Here is a 21352-nt window from a genome sequence, read left to right on the forward strand (position 1 = left end):
AGTGAACGCCAGGGCGTTTCCTTCCTGTGGGGACGAAACTGTCACTGTGACCCGACTGCAGCAGACAAGCAGCAAATCCTCATTTCTGGTGTAAGGACCCTATGAGCCCCAACTCCAGGTGGCCGGACCCTCAGCTACACACAAATTGCGTTTCCACTGGGGCGGCCAAAGGCTGCAGTGGAGTCCCAGGCATCCGCACGTCAGGAGAGGCACCAGGAGCAAGCAGCCAGCGCTTAAGCAACACGCGGTGCTCAGCGCGGTGACGCGGGGCCGGGCTGCTCCCCTGCTGTGTGCCACTGCTGCAGGGAGGGTCTGTCCAGCAGCTGCAGCGTGGGTGCCAGCAGGGACACACGCCCACGGCGAGCTGACGGCCTGGGAAAGAGCGTGCGGTGATCGCAGGAGGCATGGGATGGGGAAGGGGAGTCCAGCGGCTGCTGTCAGAGGGCTGGGGGCCCAGGACAGGGAAGCCCAGCGCTGCCCATCTGTCCCCGCCACACCTCCATGACCACACGTATAATAGATGACAAACAGTCAAACAGACCCAGAAGCCAACCAAGGAGAGAAGGAAGAAACCACACCAGGGTCTAGCTAGAAAAGGCGTTTCCTCCCATTTTATTTCAGAATACATTTTCACAGAAACATGATATATTTACAAATATACAGGTAAGAGACTGCTGGTCAGAAATCTTAAAACTGAAAATGTCATCAAAAATTAATTTACAAAAGCCACCGAGGGTCCACGGAGGCGGCCAGGTGGATGTGCAGCCACGTCTGCGTGAGCCTGCCCAGAAGCCCACGCAGCCTCCCAGCTCTGCCTCCGCTGGCCCTGTCTCAGGAGGCGCTGGTTTGCAGGTTTTTGGAAGCTGCAAGCATTGCTCTGACTTTGGCCATGAGATCCTGTGCAGGGCGAGACACAGAGGAGAACCTGTGAAGACCTGGCCAGACAATCCACGTGGTGAAGAAATTCATCAAGGAGCTGGTGGTCAAGACCAAAGACAGTGCTTCTAGCACCGTGGGGGTGGCGGAGGAGCCTGGCTGCGCATGGTGCAGGCCACACGGCTTTGCCCTCGGCCTCACCCAGGGCCTGTGGCATTTTGCCTGAGATCCCTGTCCCGTGCCAGCGTCGATGACAGGAGGGATAGGGAATGAAAATTAGCAAAAGAAAAACCACGAGGCCCCTTGATGAAAGGCTGGGAGTGGGAAGGGGGCACGCCCACTGACCTGAGTGATTTTGCTCTGCACGGAAGAAACGATTGCTGAAGAGATCTGGGCTTCTTTTTCCTGAGAGACCCCCCTGATGCAGAGAGAGAGAGAGAGAGCAGAGCTTACAGCCGTGTGAAGACGCTGAGCCAAGGCCAGCGAACAGCATCTCCACCTCCGAACCCCAGCTCGAGAATTGTGAAGGGCCTACTGCATCTGCTTCCAGTATCCTTTTTTTCTTCCCCCAGAGTTTCACTCTGTCGCCCAGGCTGGAGTGCAATGGTACGTTCTCAGCTCACTGCAACCTCTGCCTCCAGGATTCAAGTCATTTTCCTGCCTCAGCCTCCCGAGTAGCTGGGATTGCAGGTGTGCGCCACCACACCCGGCTAATTTTTGTATTTTTAGTAGAGACAGGGTTTCACCATATTGGCCAGGCTGGTCTCCAGCTCCTGACCTCAGGTGATCCACCCACCTCGGCCTCCCAAAGTGCTGGGATTATAGGCGTGAGCATATCCTTCAATAAAAACAGGCATCATAAACATGCTGTGTTACACGCATCTGAACTGTGTACAAACTGCAATCTAACGAAAAACAATTTTCATATAAAATTACCTTCAACACAAAGGAAAAAAGAAACAAACAAAGGAAAGATGCAGCAGAACAGTGGAGCCCTCCCAGAACCACGGCCTTGAGTGGGTGCCCTCGGCCTGTGCATGAGGCGTCTGTGTGGGGGAGCCAACATCCCTGTCCCCCAGCGATGCTCAGCCTCCCGCACTGATGTGCATTTGGCCATTATTACATTTTCAGAGATAGGGTCTCTCTCTGTCGCCCAGGCTGACGTGCAGTGGAGCCATCACGGCTCACTGCAGCCTCCACCTCCTGGGCTCAAGCAATCCTCTCGCCTTAGCCTCCTGAGTAGCTGGGATTACAGATGCATGCCACCTATTTTTAGTAGAGACAAGGTCCTGCCATGTTGTCCAGACTGGTCTCGAATTCCCACCCTGGCCTCCCAAAGTGCTGGGATCACAGGTGTGAGCCACGGTGCCCGGCCCGATTGACATTGTAGCTCTAAAGGTGCCACCTCTTAGAGATTCGGATCCATCTCAAATAAGCTGAGGCCTCTGCCACCTGAATGGAACAGTCGTGCATCCCATGATTCCCATTTATGGAAGTAATCAGTTTAAAGGGAGCAGCTGTTCCCAGATGCCGCCCTCTCTGGTCCCTCCAGGGTGTGGGTGCCTGGGCAGTAGAGGGTGTCTGACTTGAAGGCATTATCACCTAGCCCGGGACTGGGACGCCACATCTGTGCTGCTGCCCAGGTGTGATGCCCGGCAACAGGTTGGCATCATCTGGCCCCGGCCGTTGCAGCCTGAGGAGCTGCTGACAGTTCCAGGTCTACTGGTCACTGCAGAGCCCAGTGTGCCTGGTGAGCATCAGGGACGTGTGCGACACCCGGGCTGCTTGAAGTGGACTGCTCCACTCCTGGGCTCTGCAGGAGGGTCTCCCCAGTACAGGACCTACTCCTGAGCGCTCATGGATTGTGAGAAGCCACATCTGGGGGACTTCCTTGCTACAGGGGGTGTGGTTTGGCTTCGTGGCTGGTGCCCCCCAGGACACAGGCAGGGACTCAGGGAGGGAGGGAGAGTCCTGCTGACCACCCCTTGCCCTTCCCCAAAGACAGCCGCTCGAGGACAGGGGTTACCTGGAGCGCTCCTGGCTGGAGCCCCGACTCTCCACAGGGGAGACGCTGGCCGAGTGGGCTGTGGGGGCCGTGGGCCGGGGAGCTGCCTGCTTGCTGGGTGACACCGACTGAGACCTGGCCTTGGACTTGGTCCGTGACCGGGACCGCCTCTTCTTTTTCTTCTCGTGGGGACTTCTGAAAGGCAAGTGTTTCTGTGAGAGATGCACCTTTGGTTTAAAGGCAGCGCACAAAGGGAGAAGCTCGGACCTGAGCCAGGTTTTGGGTAAGAGTTCGTCAAGGCACAATTCAGGGATGGAACCATTCCAAACACGTGAAGTTTTCTTAAAGCAACTTATTTCACTGAACTGATAACTGACAACGCGGCAAATCGATCCATGGGTTTAACAAAAGCCACCCAGCACACTGAAGACGGTATGGTCTCCCTGGAAGCAGCTTTGTCCCAGTTTAGGACCTCAATTAAAATACTTGTGGTATTTAAGATGCAACCAGCATTTTATTCACATGCAAAATACGTAAGATAAGCAACCATAGGTAGTTCACAGCGCTTTGCCACTATGTTTCATCAATAAAAATTTCCAAAATGATACAGGAAATTATTAAAGTATGAATACATCAAAGTTTAGCGTTCCTTTTTTTTAAAAAAACAGACAGGGTTTCACGCTGCTATCCAGGCTGGCGAGAGTGCTGCCATCACAGCTCACTGTAGCCTTCACCTCCTGACCTCACGCAACCTCCTGCCTCAGCCTCTCAGACAGTGGAGACTAGGGGGGCGCAGCTTCTGGTGCTGCTACTTCCTTTTTCTGAAGAGATGGGGTCTCACTCTGTTGTCCAGGCCGGAGTGGTGCTTCTTTCTGACCTGCCAGTTGCCCGCCGCTTGGTGATGCTGCTTAGCCTCTGGGCACTGGAGCCTGCTCTGTGGCAGCAGCTCAGCTCTGACTGCTGTCGTTCCGCCTGAGCCCTTCCCACGAGGCCCTCCAAGCCCTGAGGTGCCCTACCTGGCATCTTCTTTCCGAATTCATCTGTAACAGACGCTGCAGCCTGCGTTTCTGGCCCTGAGTACAGAGTTTCTTGGAGAGTCTTTGCATGGGTCATTTGTATCACTGATTTCCTTCCTTCCTTCCTTCCCTCCCCATCCTTCCCCTCCCTCCCTCCCTCCTGTCCTGCTTGCTGGGGCCTGGACAGGATTTCCTTCCTTCCTTCCTTCCTTCCTTCCCTCCCTCCCTCCCTCCTTCCCTCCCTCCCTCCCTCCTTCCTCCCTCCCTCCCTCCCTTCCCTCCCTCACTCCTTTCTTCCTTCCTTCCTTCCTTCCTTCCTTCCCTCCCCTATCTTTCCTCCACCTCCCTCCCTCCCTCCCTCCCGTCCTGCTTGCTGGGGCCTGGACAGGATTTCCTTCCTTCTTTCCCTCCCTCCCTCCCGTCCTGCTTGCTGGGGCCTGGACAGGAGCAGATCCTAGGAATAGGGCTGCGGGGTCCTCTGCTGCAGAAGCTGCCAGAGGCCTCCCTGGCTCAGCCTCACCCTCGCTATCCAGGTGGACCCAAACTGCTCAATCCGCCAACCTGAAGTTGGAACCGTGGTTCTCTGCTGGTGTCTGACTCTCCTGGGGTTGCTATCTGCACAGCTTGCAAGCGTCTGGCCTCCCTTATGATTCTGCGTGCCACGAAGCCCCTTCCCAGCCTGGCCTCTTCTGTCTTCCAGGGAGACCCCCAGGGCCTGTGCACAGGCCCAGTCACCCCAAGCCCTGCCCCTCATCAGGGTCTCCTGACTTCATGTATTTCTTTTGTGCCAACCCCCAAGATCTGGAACATTCTTGCTTAATGGTTGGGGCTGTGCTCACAGTCTGGGGTGCAGACCCCATCAAGGGGCCATGCCCTCTACCCATCTCTCGGACCCCACTAGTGCATGGCCCTGCAGAGCTCAGACAGCTGTGGGAGCCAGAGGCCACAACATGCCCTGGTAGGGACAGCCCCGATATGCAGAGGGGGACTGAGCATTTCTGTCCGGGCTCCCTTGTGTGGTTCTGGGCATGAGCAGACTGTGTTGGTGCCAATGAAGTGACCTAAAGCAGCAGCGCCAGGCCTGGGGCACTCCCACCCAGCTCCATTCAAACAAGGAAGGACCTGCCAGAGGCGGTGCTGGCTGGCAGCTTAAATCCAGTTGCTGGAGGGGCTGTCCCTGGTGAGCTGGGCCCGGACAGATGACCTGGCATCTTCTGGAAGCCTGCCTGACGTGCCCAGTGAGGACAAAATGTTGTAAATGGAGATGCTGCTCTTACTGTTCAATACACCCATGTGGGATCTGCACACAAGTCATTTTTCTAAACTGCAAAATGTTTTGTGAAATTTTTGTCTATGAACACATGCCAGGATTTCAAAGGAAGCAGCAAATAAATAAAATATATACCAGCATGTGACATGTGTCCGAAATGACTTACTCTCGAAATCCAGCTGAGTTTATGTGGCTGCATAATGAACAAAGGGCAGGTTACTAATCCTTAACTGTAAACTGGTTCAATTCTGCTACAATCTGATCTAAGTCCTTGCTGAAGGAATGGAGTAACTCATTCATTTTTTTAAAGCAGTGAGGTGCCATTGGGTGAAACGATGTCCTCGGTGCTGGCAAGTGTGCACACCCTGACACCTGGGCCCTATCCACACGGGGTGTCCCTTCCTTCCAGAAAGTTCCTCAATGCCACTTCAAGTTCGTCTATACCCCTTCTCCACCCTGAGCGGTCCCCTTCTCTGATTTCTAGGGCACAGCTTAGAGCTCTATGGAAATGAGCCCCACACGATGTATCTGTTTGTTGGTTTGGCTTCTTGGTTCTCTGTTGTTTCTCAGTTTCCCTGTTGCTCAAGCTGGAGTGCAGGGCACAGTCCCTGCTCACTGTAGCCCTGACCTCCCAGGCGCCAGCGCTCCTCTTGCCTCAGCCTCCCAAGTAGCTGCGATGACAGGCAGACGCCACCACAAACGTTTTTTTTTAAGTAGAGATGGGGGTCTCTACTTAAAAAAAAAAAAAAAAAAAAAAAAAAAAAAAGCCTGGAAATCCTGGGCTCAAGCAATCCTCCTGCCTTGGCCTCCCAAAGTGCTGAGATTACAGGTGTGAACCACCACACCTGGCCTGTGTCTGGCTTCTTTTGCTTAGCAAAGCATGTCTGAGAGTCCTCCATGAAGCAGGGTGATCCTCAATTTGTTTCTTTCACCTATGAATAGTATTACATGACAGGACGCTACCATCATCTGTTGATTCATTCTCCTGTTAATAGAGATTTGGTTGTTTCCAGTTTTCGGCAGTTATCAATCAAAGTGTTTTTGGTCAAATGTTGACTATAGAGGAGTTCACAGCAAGGAACAGGACAGCTGGGTCAGGGAGTAGGTGTATACTTAACTTTACAAGAAACTGCACATATTTCCCAACCCAGTGTCTGAGAGTGCAGCCGCTGGGCCTGTGACCACTCTCCCCAGAGCCCGTCCTGGTTTTCTGGGATGGGCAATTCCCATCCAGTCCTGTTTCACTGGCTTCATCAGCACGGCCCTGACTGGTGACTCATGCCGTTCCACATCTTTCCATGTGCTTACTGGCTATTTAAGTAGATCCTTTTGTGAAGTCGGCTGGCGTCATCTGCCCCTTTCTTAATTGGGTCCTTTGTCTCTTTGGTACTGACACAGGCTTTTGTCAAGAGATACATGCCGCAAAACCTGCGGCCTGCCTATTTATCTTCTTAACTGTGCCTTTTGAGAGAAGTTTTTAAACTTCAATGAAGTCTAATTGATTTTTTCCTCTTATCAAGAGGGTTTTCCACATCTTAAGGAATCTTTGCCACCCTCAAATTCATGAACATACTCTGTGTTTTCTTCAAAAAGCGTTAATAGTCTGATCCCGACCTGAATTAAATTTTGCAGATGATGTGCGCTGCACCTTTTCCCATTCCAATATCTAGCTGTTCATGCAAGTTTTGTTGGAAAGACTTTCCTGGCTGGGTGCTGTGGCTCACGCCTGCAGTCACAGTATTTTGGGAGGCCAAGGTAGGAGGACTGCTTGAGCCTAGGGGTTCAACATCAGCCTGGGCAACATAGCGAGACCCCGTCTCTAAAATAAAAAAAAATTAGCCAGGCATGGTGGCGTGTGCCTGTGGTCCCAGCAGAGGCAGAAGGATTCCTTGAGCCCAGGAGGCTGCAGTCAGCCGAGCTGAGCCAAGATCCCACCACTGCTGCACTCCAGCTTGGGCAACCGAGTGAGACCCTGTCTCTTAAAAAAAAAAAAAAAAAAGACTTTCCTTTCTTTTTGCCATCAATGAATCACTGTGGCTGTGGCCCCAGACCCCTGCCCTTTGGGTGATGAATTTTTTCTGCACTTTCTATTCCATCCCACTGTTCTGCTGTATCCTCATGCTGAGGCCACACTGCCGTGGTTACTGTAGCTTTCTGGTAAGTCTTGAAATCCTGCTCTTTGTCAAGGAGGCTGTTTTGGCTCTCCCAGGTCATCTGCATTTCCACACATGCTTTGGAGTTTGTGCCAATTTCTAGAAAAGCCATGGGAGCTCTGAGTGGGACTGCACTGCATCTCTGCATCAACTTGTGGAGAACAGGCATCTCAGTAATACTTAGTTGGCTAATATTTTATGAAGTATTTTTGCATCTATGTTCTTGAGAGTCCTGGTCTGGAAACATATACGTGTGTGTGTACACACAGCACTGGTCTCAGAACACACACACAGCACTGGTCTGTGAACACACACGCACGCACACACAGCACTGGTCTGTGAACACACACGTGCACACACACAGCACTGGTCTGTGAACACACACGTGTGCACACCCAATACTGGTCTGTGAACACACACACATGCACACACAGCACTGGTCTGTGAACACACATGTGCACACAGCACTGGTCTGTGGACATGCATGCATGCGCACCAGTACTGATCTGTGAACACACACATGCACACGCAGCACTGGTCTATGAACACACGTGCACATACACAGTACTGATCTGTGAACACACACGTGCCCACAGCACTGGTCTGTGGACATGCATGCATGCGCACCAGTACTGATCTGTGAACACACACAGTACCGATCTGTGAACATGTGTGCACACACAGAGCACTGGTCTGTAAACACACATGCATGTGCACCAGTACTGATGTGTGAATACACACGTGCACACAGCACTGTTCTGTCAACACACAAATGCGTGCACACAGTACCTTTCTGTGAACACACACGCGCGCACACACAGCACTGGTCTGTGAACACACATGCATGCACACACAGTACTGGTCTGTGAATACAGATGTGCACAGACAGTACTGGTCTGAATACACACATGCGCACACGCAGTATTGGTCTGTGAACACACACGGGGGCACACACAGTACTGGTCGTGAACAGAAACGGGTGCATGTGCACACCTTTCCCCAAACACAGAATCTTTATCTGTCTTAGGTATGAGACATGATGGACTCAAGAGATGAGATGGGAAGTGTTCCCTCATCTATTTTTTTAAATAGAGTACCCCTTCTTTCTTTTTTTTTTTTCTGAGACGGAGTCTTGCACTATCACCTGGGCTGGAGCGCAATCTTGGCTCACTGCAACCTCCACCTCCCAAGTTCAAGTGATTCTCCTGCTTCAGCCTCCCGAGTAGCTACGATTACAGACGCACACTACCACACCCAGCTAATTTTTTGTACTTTTAGTAGAGATGGAGTTTCACTATGTTGGCCAGACTGGTCTCAAACTCCTGACTTTGTGAGGCGGGAGGCCCGCCTCAGCTTCCCGAAGTGCTGGGATTACAGGCATGAAACGCCATGCCCGGCCCCTCCTTTCTTGAACGTTAGAATTCACTGGTGAAGCCATCTGGGCTTGGAGTTTGGTGGAAAAGCTTTTTTTTTAGGTAAGAGTCTCACTTTGTCACCCAGGCTGAAGTGCAGTGGCGCCATCTCGGCTCACTGCAGCCTCTGCCTCCCAGGTTCAAGCGATTCTCCTGCCTCAGCCTCCCAAGTAGCTGGGACTGCAGGTATGTGCCACCACATCTGGCTAATTTTTATATTTTTAGTAGAGACGGGGTTTTGCCATGTTGGCCAGGCTGGTCAAGGTGCACTCAGCCTCCCAAAGTGCTGGGATTACAGGTGTGAGCCACTGCGCCAGGCCAGGTCTTGCTCTGTAATCCACTCTACAATCACTGCCTTTTAACTAGTCTTTAGTCTTCTTACATATAATGTAATTATTTTACAATGGTTTTAAGCCTACAATCTTTTCTTTGTGTCCCATTTGTTCTTTCCCCCACCTGCCCTTTTCTGCTGTTTCATGAATTTAAGAAAGCATCTAGAATCCTACTTTATATCTTCTATTGGCTTTTTAGCTACATTTTTGTTTCTAGTGGTTGCTCTAGGGAATTAAGTTATGCGTCCTTCAGTTAGCAAAGTCTACCTTGAATTAACATCTCACGTATAGAGAAAGATCTTTGCTGCAGCAGTAAACGCCCATTCACTCACTCAGCAAAGAGCTGCCCACGTGCCTCGTGCAGTGCTAAGTACTAGAAACTCAATGGGAAAACCTGTAACTAATCATTCATTGTATTTGCTACAGTAAGATAACTGGGACATCTTGTTGAAGTGTGCTGCTGTAAGATTTGGTCAATATTCTCGTGAAAAGCCCTGGGTGTGACCTCCCAGGCTCAAGCAACCCACTCAGCCCTCCAAGCAGCTGCGGCTGTGGGTGCTGCCACTGTGCCTGGCTGGAAACACTTCTGTGACGTCCTCAAAGTAACTTTCACGAATGTTGTTTTATATATATCCACACAGCACCAAACTTTACTCCTAAAAACTCCTCAATACGTCCACATCTGGTTTTCCAAATATTCACTAAAAGGAACCAGAGGTCCTTGAAGAAATGGCAGATTCCAGGGCTGGAACAGGGAAAACGCCCAGTAAACCTGGAATATCCTGTACCAAAAGCAAGAACACAAAGAACTATGGGAGGTGTCAAAAGAACAGAACTGACTTGAAAGGGTTGCCACTGGCCAAATTGGAGACAATGTCACCATCTAATAGAATAATAATAGCAATGGGATTATCACACAACAAATCAAAAATCAAAACCAAAAACGCTCCTGAGTCCATGGTGAGATTTAAACAAAGGGGCAGGGTCTTCAGCTAATAAACACAGAAGGAAGAACAGAGGGAGAAAGTCACTATTTTGTAGTCAGCAGTGTAAGAGCTGATTCAGGCAGAGGCCACCCTGCCTGATGTGTGCTGAGACAAATGAGGAGAGAGCTGCTGGGAGCAGCAGAGCCGTGCTGCTTCACAGTGTCACCTCCTGGATTCCTCGCTGGTGGGGAGACGAAGGGGCAGATGCAGCCTTAATCAAGTGATCAAACTCAGCATCATGAATGATGGGACGAGTGGACACTCCTGTGTCTCCTGATTGGTGGTGCAATGGGAAGCTACGCAATGTCGCCTGCGCAGCCAAAACATTCGCCCTGAACCCAGCCACGGGGCACAGCAAGACGAAGCCCGATTGTGGGACCATCTATAGAAGAGCTGGCCTGGAATTTTCAAGAATGTGAAGGTCATGAAATACACACACGAACAAAGGAGGGAGGGATGGGAGTGGATGGGACGGGTGCGATGGGAAGGGGTGAGAGAGAGAAAGCAAATGTGGCAAAATGTCAGCTCTTGAGGAACTGAGCTACAGATTTTATGCATATGGGTGTTTATTGTACAACTGTTTTTGAAAGAGAGGGTTTCACTCTGTTGGTCAGGTAGGGGGTGCAGTGGCTGGCTATTCACAGGCACGATCACAGTGCATACTACAGCCTCCAGCTCCTGAGCTCAAGTGATCCTCCTATCTTGGCCTTGAAGTGCTGGGATTATAGGTGTGAGCTACTGAGCCTGGCCCCATTGTACTATTTTAAACACTTTCCTGTAAGTTAAAAACATTTTCAAAAAGTCAGTGAAAGAATCAGCCTATCATCAGTTTACAGAAATGACCCATCAGGGCCAGGCACAGCGGTTTATGCCAGCACTTTGGGAGGCTGAGGCAGGCAGACTGTTTGAGCTCAGGATTTTGAGACCATCCTGGGCAACATGGCAAAACCCTGTCTCTACCAAAAATACAAAAAATTAGCTGGGCATGGTTCCATGTGCCTGTAGTCCCAGCTACACAGGAGGCTGAGGTGGGAGGATCAGCTGAACCCAGGAGGTTGAGGTCGCAGTGAGCTGAGATCGTGCCACTGCACTCTAGCCTGGGCAATCTCCAGCCTGGGCAATGGGAGTGAGATCCTATCTCAAATAAAAAGAAAAAAATTCAAATCTGGGTAGTGGGCATGTCCCCGGGTCTGGTCTGGTGCTGTCCCAGCAATTAAAGTGACAGCAGCTCGGTAGCTGATTATGTGCACTGCACCACGGCAAGGAAGTGGATGTCCACTCTGAGACAGGGACACAGCCTGGCTGCAGCATTAATATGATTGCTAATAAAACATATTCTGTACCAGGCACGGTGGCTCATGCCTGCAATCCCAACACTTCTGAAGGTTGAGGCAGGTTGATCACTTGAGGCCAGGAGCTTGAGAGCAGCCAGCCAGGCACGGTGGTGAGAGCCTGTGGTCCCAGCAACTCAGGAGGCTGAGGTGGGAGGATGGCTTGAGCCCAGGAAGCAGAAGCAGAAGCTGTGATTACACCACTGCACTCCAGCCTGGAAAACAGAGTGAAACCCTGTCTCAAAAAAAAAAAAAAAACACCCCCCAAAGAAAACAAAACCAAATCCATATTCTGGATTTATAGACTAACTGGGGGCTTCTAATTAAGACTACAAAACTGACCAGTCATTATCCACGTATTCACCTCTATTGAGTTCCTAGTGAATCACAGTTTAACACTCCACAGAGTTAGGTTTGCAGGTTTAATTCCGTCCATCTGGGCAGTGCAGCTCAGGGCTCAGCTCTGCACTGAGTCTAACCCTTCGCTTCTCTTGTGTGACCTGTTAGCGCTCGGTGAGAATGTGAGCAGCTCACGCGAGTCTGGCGTCTGAGTGTGCTGGCTGGCCGTCAGGACGCTGCTACTTACAGATACGATCACTACTTGCTCCCACAAGATCTCTCTTAAAGCAAAGGTTAATGTGAAAGGCCTCTTCTGTTGAGACAGAAGGACTTAATTTCTAACCATGCCCTTCACATATACCAAAGGTGATGGTGAATTTCTGATGTGAAATTACTTGTTTAAGGGATGGATTCTAACATTTTAATTTTCATCAGATTGTATGAGAGTAGACATGAATGCTCAGTGTAGGATTACTAAGGAACAAAATGTAATTTATAAACAGAGCCAGTTGTACATGAAACATTTGCTAGTATCTATCTGCTTTACAGTTCTTTTGCTAATTTTTCTGTTTTAAGAAAAAATCATATCTTGTCAACGGAGGGAACTGTGGTACTAGGCCAACTGCAGCAGCGTCTTCTTGCCCAGGGTGCTGTGGGGAGGACCTGCTGCGGCTCTCTGCCTAGTGTGTGCCTTGTGGCTGGGCAGTGTGGGTGATGGCTGGGGCCATCTGTCCCAGGAGCAGGAGGGTCCCAGTGTGTGAGTGATCCTGGCAATGTAAGGCTCGTCCTCTGGAAGGCTCTGGGACCCTGAGTGTCTTGACCCCCATGCACTCAGCAGAACCGTGTTAAGAAACTCAAGGCTACGATGTGCAACGCTCCATCCTTCTCTGTGTGGCTCCAGACGCAGACATGCTCCACCCACACAGCCAGGAGGCTGCACCAACTCCACGTGGGGACACAAAACAAGCTCCTTGTGCTTGGAAAGAATGGAAATGCAGGGCTGGCCCATGCAAGGCACTGGGTGGTGATAGTGGGTGAGAACCAGAGGAGGCGCTTGTGAGATGGCACCCTCACGGTCGAGAGGGTAGTGCTCACTGGCGGCACCAATGGAGGTGGCCGTCCACAGCTACTGGAAGCCGGGGCGAGAGGACAGATGGTGGATGTATTTCCTGAAGTGAAAGGTGGAACCTCTACTGAGTGCCAGGCACTGAGTGAGAGGTGAGCCCGTGGCACCCTGGGCTGTCAGAGGCCCTGCCAGGTACCACGGCTGGGGCTTCTGCTTGATAAACATGAATGCCAACCTCCCTCCATCTCCTGCTCCAACCAAGATAGGTTCTCCTTAGTGGTCAAGAGGTAAGGGATGGATGCTCCTTGCCCTCTAGGCCCCAACAGGACTCTGTGGCCTCTCCTGGGAGCTCCAGCCTGGGCTGTGGTCACAGTCACACAGCACCCAGGCAACTACGGTGACTGTCTTTGAGACCAGGAGGCTTTGGGACTGGAAGCTTGCATTTTCCTTATGTTTGTGCCTTCCTGTCCTCTCCACCAGCAGGTAGAGGGGCAGCAGCTGCATGTGGACCCAGTCAAGGTACCAGCACAGTGGAAAGCTGGACACGAAGCCAGGCCGTGCAGAGCCCCGGGGGGTAAGTGAGCCCCACCCACCAGACACAGGAGCTCAGTGTGATCAAGTGTCAGCAGGGACGGCCACGCCACGGGAAGGGACTCAGCACCTCCCTCTGGTCACCCACAGCTCTGCTCACAGATACCCGACCTTCAGACGCCCTTTCCGCCCAGGGAAACCTGGCCCGTATGTGGCACCTGTGCGCACACCCAGTGGCCTACCTGGAGCGGGTCCGCTTCCTGCTGGCCCCAGGGCTACTGCTCACGCGGTAGGCAGTGGGCACACTCCTCTCTTCTCTCCGTCTCTCAGGGGAGTGGGCTCTCCTCCGAGGGGACCGGGAGCGGGACCTGGACAGAGGAGGAGGCAGCGTTCAGTTCTGCGGCCTGGCTGGCGGGACGTGTCATGCTTCCGACTGCCTTGGCAGAGATCAGGCCCCGTCTGCAGAGGCTGTTCCTCAGGATGGTGCCCGTGTAGACCCTGAGGCTTCAGAGAACCCCTGCCAAGCTCCACCACTCTACCGACAACGAACTGAAACCTCGAATCCCATCTCAGAGGCAGAGATGGTCTCTCTCCCGTTCCACACACTTACCACACCAAGGATAAACTTTTAACCAATATACAACTGGCGTGGAGGCTGGAGCTGCTTCGAATGGTCAGTGGCAACCAATTCCTCACAAGCCACGGTCTGAGTATGCAATTTACGACCACCTCAGGCTGCCGCTTTCTCTTCCTTCCTCCTGCCTATGCCCATTTTATCTCCCTATACATTTCAGCTCACTGACGTTTCCACCAGCATGAGGCAAGAAAAGGCAAATCAGACTCTAGCGACTCGGGTCTACCTGTCTGAACTGGCAAGAAGAAACTCAACGGTAACGAAGCTAGAGGCCTACCTGGACATTTCTCCTGTTCACACTCATCTTACAGCCTCTCGGCACAGACACTCAGGAACAGGCTGTGGGGCACTGGCATGAAGCCTGAAACTTTCGATCCAATTCGGAAATGCCAGTCTCACGACAGTTTCGGCTAACTCAAGTTTATGAGATTTCACAGATGCAAAGCCACCTATGAACACTGACTCCTCCTTCTCCTCATGTGCCTGGAAAGGACTCATTCCTCTCCTGTGGTGACACAACGCACACATGGCCACGAGGACCCTGAGACCCGCGCCCCTCCGGGGTGACGCTCCTTAGTGGAGGCCCCGTAGCGATGAGTTGGGACCTTCGTTTCAGTTCTTTGTTCACTCAGGAAAGCTACTATTTTGGGAAGACCTGCAATGAGCACAAATCTGGAAAAAAAACTCCATTTATTTCCATTTTGTTTCCATGACAACTCATTCAAAACAATATAAAGAAGAGTGGTCTGATTTTGTCATCTGAAGAAGTTCTACATTGAATCATTTTCATGACAATAAACCGCACACGCCACAGGCTATGCTATGCTTCCGCAGATCAGCTCGGGATCACTCAGCCCCTGGCATCCTGGAGAGCCAGGACTGGCTATCCTTTAACTGACAGAATGGTTTTGATTTTTTTCCCAGACCTTTCCTAAGATTTACAGAACAGATGATAAAGATGAGGTTAGTTAGACACCCTGACATTTTACCAGGTTTTCCCTCAAAAGAACTTGCGGAGTCAAATCTGCTGGTGGCTGAGGCTGCCTGTTAACTTCCTGGCTGGGCTGCTGCTGTCACCGACACGCTGTTCTGACAGGGCTCCACGCGCAGCACCCCTGGGGAGGCTGAGGCTCTGGGACACGGAGGCACACACTTCACATTCGGAATAAAAGGTGCTGGGCTGGGCGCTACCAGAACTCTGAAAAAACCTCTGCTCATTCAAAGCTATAGTGGCTAGGGAATGCTTACACGTGGAATTCTACAATAAACTCAATAATCAGGAAAAATAAGTTAGTTTGTAAGGCCTGCAAATTCATAAGTTTGAAATACAATACCATTTTGTAGTGGCTATTAGTAATAGACTTCTTTAAAGGGAAGTGGCTGTGACCAGTGGATTTTCAAGTTACCGGGGAAAACGCCCATCTCAGGACGAGGGGTTACATACCATTAGACAATTCTCTAGGTTTGACTTCAGCTAAAGAAGCTTTAATGCTTTTTATTCTGCTAATTAGGCTTCTCACATTGACACTACAACATAGTGCAAGAAACAGGAATTCCATTTTATAAGCAAATCATCCATATAATGTGACCAGAGGCCTTCTTAAAGATGAAATGGTCTGAATTAAACACTTTCAAGCATAACGTGACTCAGTTTTGTTTTTTTTTCTTAAAAAAGCATAATGGTTTGCTTTCAAATAGAAACATAATGAGACTTTTTTCAATGATAAAACTCCAGAAATTTTATCTGAATGACAGTGGTCATATTTATAAGTAGCCTCTTTTCTCCAACATGCAACCATTTCATCTACTCCACTTCCTCCATTCGCGTCCTTACCCACGGCATTTCAGTCACGGAATAAACTGTGCAGATGACTTAGCAGCAAGGGTCTGGCTCTGCCACAGCTGGAACGTCCAGCAGCTCCTGGAATCATCTCTGCAGATGACTCAGCAGCAAGGTCTGGGCTCTACCAGCAGCTCCCGGGGCTTAATTTTTCTCAAGTTGAAACTGGATCTGATTTCACATGCAATTCCTCCTCATGTCCCCAGCCCAGTGACAGCCGCTGCAGCTCCCCTCCTTCCTGGACTGCGCAGTGCAGACACCCTCTGGTCTTATCTGTGTCTGGCTATGATTCACTTTGATTCACTTTGCAAGTGATGGGAAGACGGTCCTCACCTCAGCATGATCAACACTACCACTCGCGAAACTGCAAGCATCTGGTTTCCTCCTTTAAGGAGCAGGATTAGGAGATGAGTCATCACGTTGACTGATTTGCTATGCAGTTTATCGTGGGTAAAAAGGGCAATGAGGAGCCACAACTTTCAACCTAAAGTGGAAACCCAATGTCGCCTGAGTCCCTTCTGAATGCTAAACAAGACTCCTAAGAAAAGTCTTCCAAATCTATCCCCAGTCTCCTTCACCAACCCCAAGTACTTAGGGAGCTAATTTCTACAAAGAAATATATATATATATTTTTATTTTTTTTTTTTTTTTTTTTTTTTTTTGAGACAGAGTCTCGCTCTGTCACCCAGGCTGGAGTGCAGTGGCGCAATCTCGGCTCACTATAAGCTCCACCTCCCGGGTTCATGCCATTCTCCTGCCTCAGCCTCCTGAGTAGCTGGGACTACAGGCACACGCTGCCACACCTGGCTAATTTTTTGTATTTTTAGTAGAGGCAGGGTTTCACAGTGTTCGCCAGGATGGTCTCGATCTCTTGACCTTGTGAACTGCTCGCCTCAGCCTCCCAAAGTGCTGGGATTACAGGCGTGAGCCACCGTACCCAGCCAGAAATATATTTTTATCATATAGGTCTCTACACTAGACGATATCTTAAAATGATAACATGCAGAGATCTATCTAGAACTCCCAGAAGCCTAGGCTAACTCTGAAGGTGTATTCAGATAAGTAAATGAACACAAGAGACCATCTTAGCAAAAGTTTTAAAAATAAACTTAGTTTCAAGCTGATACTTATTAAAATTTAATTTTAGGTTGTAAATGAACTGCATGAGTACTTCTTCATTCCATTAAGATAGAGAACCAGATACGATATCAAAATATAAATGAAAACAGAAAACAAGACAACAAAAGTATTTTAATCTTTTTTTTAAGACGGAGTCTTGCTCTGTTGCCCAGGCTGGAGTGCAATGACACGATCTTGGCTCACTGCAACCTCCACCTCCTGGGTTCAAGCGATTCTCCTGCCTCAGCCTCCCGAGTAGCTGGGATTACAGGCGCCCACCACCACACCTGTTTTTTTTGTATTTTTAGTAGTGGTGGGGTTTTACCATGTTGGCCAGGGGGTCTTAAACTCTTGACCTCAGGTGATCCACCTGCATCGGCCTCCCACAGAGATGGGATTATAGGCGTGCGTCACTGTGCCAACCTCAATGTTGACATAAAAGACACTAAATACTACCTGGTCATAACTAGTATACTTTTTGAGAAGTAACATAGTGATTTCCCAAAACTAAAGATTTTTACATGACTAATTTGCCTTTGGAGATCCAAAGTTACCTATAACTTAGACATACTAAATAAATACTAAAAAACAGGAACAGTATAGCCATTAAATAAATATTCACTGTGCTGTAAGAAGGCTTTCTAGGCCGGGCGCGGTGGCTCAAGCCTGTAATCCCAGCACTTTGGGAGGCCGAGACGGGAGGATCACGAGGTCAGGAGATCGAGACCATCCTGGCTAACACGGTGAAACCCCGTCTCTACTAAAAAAAAATACAAAAAAACTAGCCGGGCGAGGTGGCGGGCGCCTGTAGTCCCAGCTACTCGGGAGGCTGAGGCAGGAGAATGGCGTAAACCCGGGAGGCGGAGCTTGCAGTGAGCTGAGATCCGGCCACTGCACTCCAGCCTGGGCGACAGAGCTAGACTCCGTCTCAAAAAAAAAAAAAAAAAAAAAGAAGGCTTTCTAATCTTAACTTTCTGTATTTTACATAGAACTTTAGTAATTTAATATATAGAAAAAATATATTCCATATAGCATCCTACTACAATTAGAAATATTAACAACTGTGGTATTCTACTGTGGGCTGGCAGCAGTCATTAAAAATGATCAATTAGGTCTGTTCAGGCCCAGGTGACAAGTCTCATCATTCTGAGTGGAGGCTGTGTCTGTTAACAGTTTATTCTATCTGATAACAGCAGCATTAACACTTTCAATACTTTGGTTAAAATTTAGTTATCTTTTATACTCCAATAATTCATATGACTGAGGAGACCACCACCCCTCCCATTTCTTTTCTTTTTTTTTTTTTTTGAGGCGGAGTCTGGCTGTGTCGCCCAGGCTGGAGTGCAGTGGCACGATCTGGGCTCACTGCAAGCTCTGCCTCCCGGGTTCATGCCATTCTCCCGCCTCAGCCTCCGAGTAGCTGGGACTACAGGCGCCCGCCACCACGCTCGGCTAATTTTTTTTTTGCATTTTTAGTAGAGACGGGGTTTCACCGTGTTAGCCAAGATGGTCTCGATCTCCTGACCTCGTGATCCGCCCGCCTCCGCCTCCCAAAGTGTTGGGATTATAGGCTTGAGCCACCACGCCCGGCCACCCCTCCCATTTCTTTGCTCTGTCGCCCGGGCTGGAGTGCAGTGGCCGGATCTCAGCTCACTGCAAGTTCCGCCTCCCGGGTTCCCGCCATTCTCCTGCCTCAGCCTCCCCAGTAGCTGGGACTACAGGCGCCCGCCACTTCGCCCAGCTAGTTTTTTGTATGTTTAGTAGAGACGGGGTTTCACCATGTTAGCCAGGATGGTCTCGATCTCCTGACCTCGTGATCCGCCCGTCTCGGCCTCCCAAAGTGCTGGGATTACAGGCTTGAGCCACCGCGCCCGGCCTCACCCCTCCGATTTCTAACTTGCATTTTTAAGGCCACTTGGATCCCTGGAAATGATTATTGCTGGCAGAGCTTGGATGGAGGACGCAGGTTTGTAGCCAGTTTAGAAAAATGCAATCCTACTCAAAAAAACACACACTCCCTGTTCCCAGAAGAACTGAGGCAGAATTCCACAAGAAAAGGTTATGGTGAGAAACCATCAACTGCTTCTTCTTCTTCTTTTGTCATAGAGAACATGTCGATCAGGCTAGATTCAAACTCCTGGGCTCAAGGGATCCTCCTGCCTCTGCCTCCCAAGCATCTGGGGCTTGACTAGCTTGTTTAACTCATGTCCTCGGACTCCAGAACCCACGGCACTACTGGTCTCTGCACCCAGCCATGCCCTTGGCCCTGTGGAGGGGAACAACTGCCAGGGGCCAGGACCCACGGTAGAACTTGCTCAACAATCCAACATCTGGAAGGTTTTGTTTTATAATACTGTTATTTTCATTTTATAATAAACTTGCACTTTGCCTTCATATTTTGTCTCAGTTGCAAAATCGAATGCTTTTTAATCAGTTATTTAACTAAAATTAACTAAAAGTATGTAGATATTACCTCCTCAGCCATGGAGATTAATTAAAAATTTGGGTGTTCTGAAAACACTTTGCTCTGTTGACACTGTAAAATATTTTAAATGTAGGTCGAATTAAAATTGGTAGCCTACCATCACAGTAGAAACCATACTCAGGTAATTTTTACCTTAATTTTTTCTTTTAACTGAAAGTTACAAACAAATGAGTAGGGTTTGGTTTCTTGGACTTGTCAGCAATGAATACATAAAAATAATATAAAGATATATTTTTATATAAAGTAATATGCAACTAAAGCTATTCTAAAGTAAATTATTCAAAAATATGTAACTCTCTAAAGTAAATTATTAAAAAATATGTAACTCTAAATCTATTCTAAAACAAATCACTCAAGTAATATGTAAAATGACCTTTTCTCCTATAGTTGAGTGAACAAAAAGGATACACAGCCTAGAAACCTGAAATTCCAAGTGTGAGGTGAAGCCTTTCAGCTCTGAATATACCAATGTGGGAAGAGCTGGAGGCCATGGCATCATCTGTCCTTGGAAGTGAATGGTAGGAGCCCCGGAAATATCAGATGCCGCATCCGCTGTGTTTGCAAAAACTCCCCACATGAAAGCTGAGCTAATTTCTTACACTAAAGAAACGCTGTGAACAGCTCTTACAATGATCGGTCCCCAAGGCTTGGGATTTAGGAAGGAATTATGCTTTCTTTTGAGCCTGTAGAAAAGGAAAACTGGGAAGAATTTTACTGAATATGGTTACTAGGAGGGCTTGTTTATGCCTGTCTTCAGCTATGTAATGTCATAAGAAACATTTTCAAGTGGGAAATTTTTTATTTTAATCTTCACTTAATTGCATTTAGAGGCAGGGTCTCGCTCTGTCATCCAGGCTGGAGTGCAGCGGTGTGATCGTAGCTCACTGCAGCCTCAAACTCCTGAGCTCAGCGCAAGCAATCCCCCCACATCAGACTCTACGCTTGAGCTCAGGAGTTCGAAGCATGCACTGCCACGCCTGCCTAATTTTAAAAAATATTTTGTATACTCAGGAGGCTGAGGCAGGAGAATGGCTTAAACCCGGGAGGCGGAGCTTGCAGTGAGCTGAGATCTGGCCACTGCACTCCAGCCTGGGTGACAGAGCGAGACTCCGTCTTAAAAAAAAAAAAAAAAAAAAAAAAAATTTTGTAGAGATAGGCCTTCACTCTGTTGCCAAAGCTTGTCTCGAACTCCAGGCCTCAAAGTAATCCTCTCATCTCGGCTTCCTAAAGCACTGGAATTATAGGTGTGAGCCATTGTGCCTAGCCTCAAATGAGAATTTTTTTTTTTTTGAGACGGAGTCTCGCTCTGTCACCCAGGCTGGAGTGCAGTGGCTGGATCTCAGCTCACTGCAAGCTCCGCCTCCCGGGTTCACGCCATTCTCCTGCCTCAGCCTCCTGAGTAGCTGGGACTACAGGCGCCCGCCACCGCGCCCGGCTAATGTTTTGTATTTTTAGTAGAGACGGGGTTTCACTGTGGTCTCGATCTCCTGACCTTGTGATCCGCCCGTCTCGGCCTCCCAAAGTGCTGGGATTACAGGCGTGAGCCACCGCGCCCGGCCTCAAATGAGAAATTTTTAAAAAGCTTTGATATATAAGTTCCTGGGAGCCTTCAGAAATTGAAGGTATGTTAGCAAAACTGTTCATTTGATTAGAAAATAGCAAGGTTTCTTTTTTGTGTGTGTAAGGGTATGAAGTGATGAAACATTTAAACCACTCGCAAAAATGCAGAGTGCAAGATCAAACTGATTTGTCATAGAGTCAAATCCAATTTCACTGCAGAGAAGTCAGTGTAAATGCCTGTCAAACTTTAAGTGTTGGCTGGGGTAAAAATAAGGAAAGCAGGCTGGGCGTGGTGGCTTACATCTGTAACCCCAGCACTGTGGGAGGCCGAGATGGGTGGATCACCTGAGGTCAGGAGAGAGAGACCAGCCTGGACAACATGGTAAAACCCCATCTC

General features: G+C 49.4%; 1 protein-coding gene across 3 annotated transcripts in view; it reads right to left on the reverse strand.

The window, feature by feature from the left end:
- Positions 1-583: 583 nt before the first annotated feature.
- SFSWAP (splicing factor SWAP) overlaps positions 584-21352 on the reverse strand; it is a 96068-nt gene continuing 75299 nt past the window's right edge. For all 3 annotated transcript variants that reach the window (XM_010378563.2, XM_010378565.1, XM_010378564.2), the window contains 4 exons: positions 13560-13685; positions 2903-3076; positions 1222-1294; positions 584-897 (listed from right to left, as the gene is read on the reverse strand). In XM_010378563.2, the coding sequence (XP_010376865.1) occupies positions 832-897; positions 1222-1294; positions 2903-3076; positions 13560-13685 (439 nt within the window). In that variant the 3' untranslated portion in view covers positions 584-831. The remainder of the gene's footprint in view (positions 898-1221; positions 1295-2902; positions 3077-13559; positions 13686-21352) is intronic.

This window comes from Rhinopithecus roxellana, chromosome 10 (assembly GCF_007565055.1).
Source record: "Rhinopithecus roxellana isolate Shanxi Qingling chromosome 10, ASM756505v1, whole genome shotgun sequence".
Lineage (NCBI taxonomy): Eukaryota > Metazoa > Chordata > Mammalia > Primates > Cercopithecidae > Rhinopithecus > Rhinopithecus roxellana.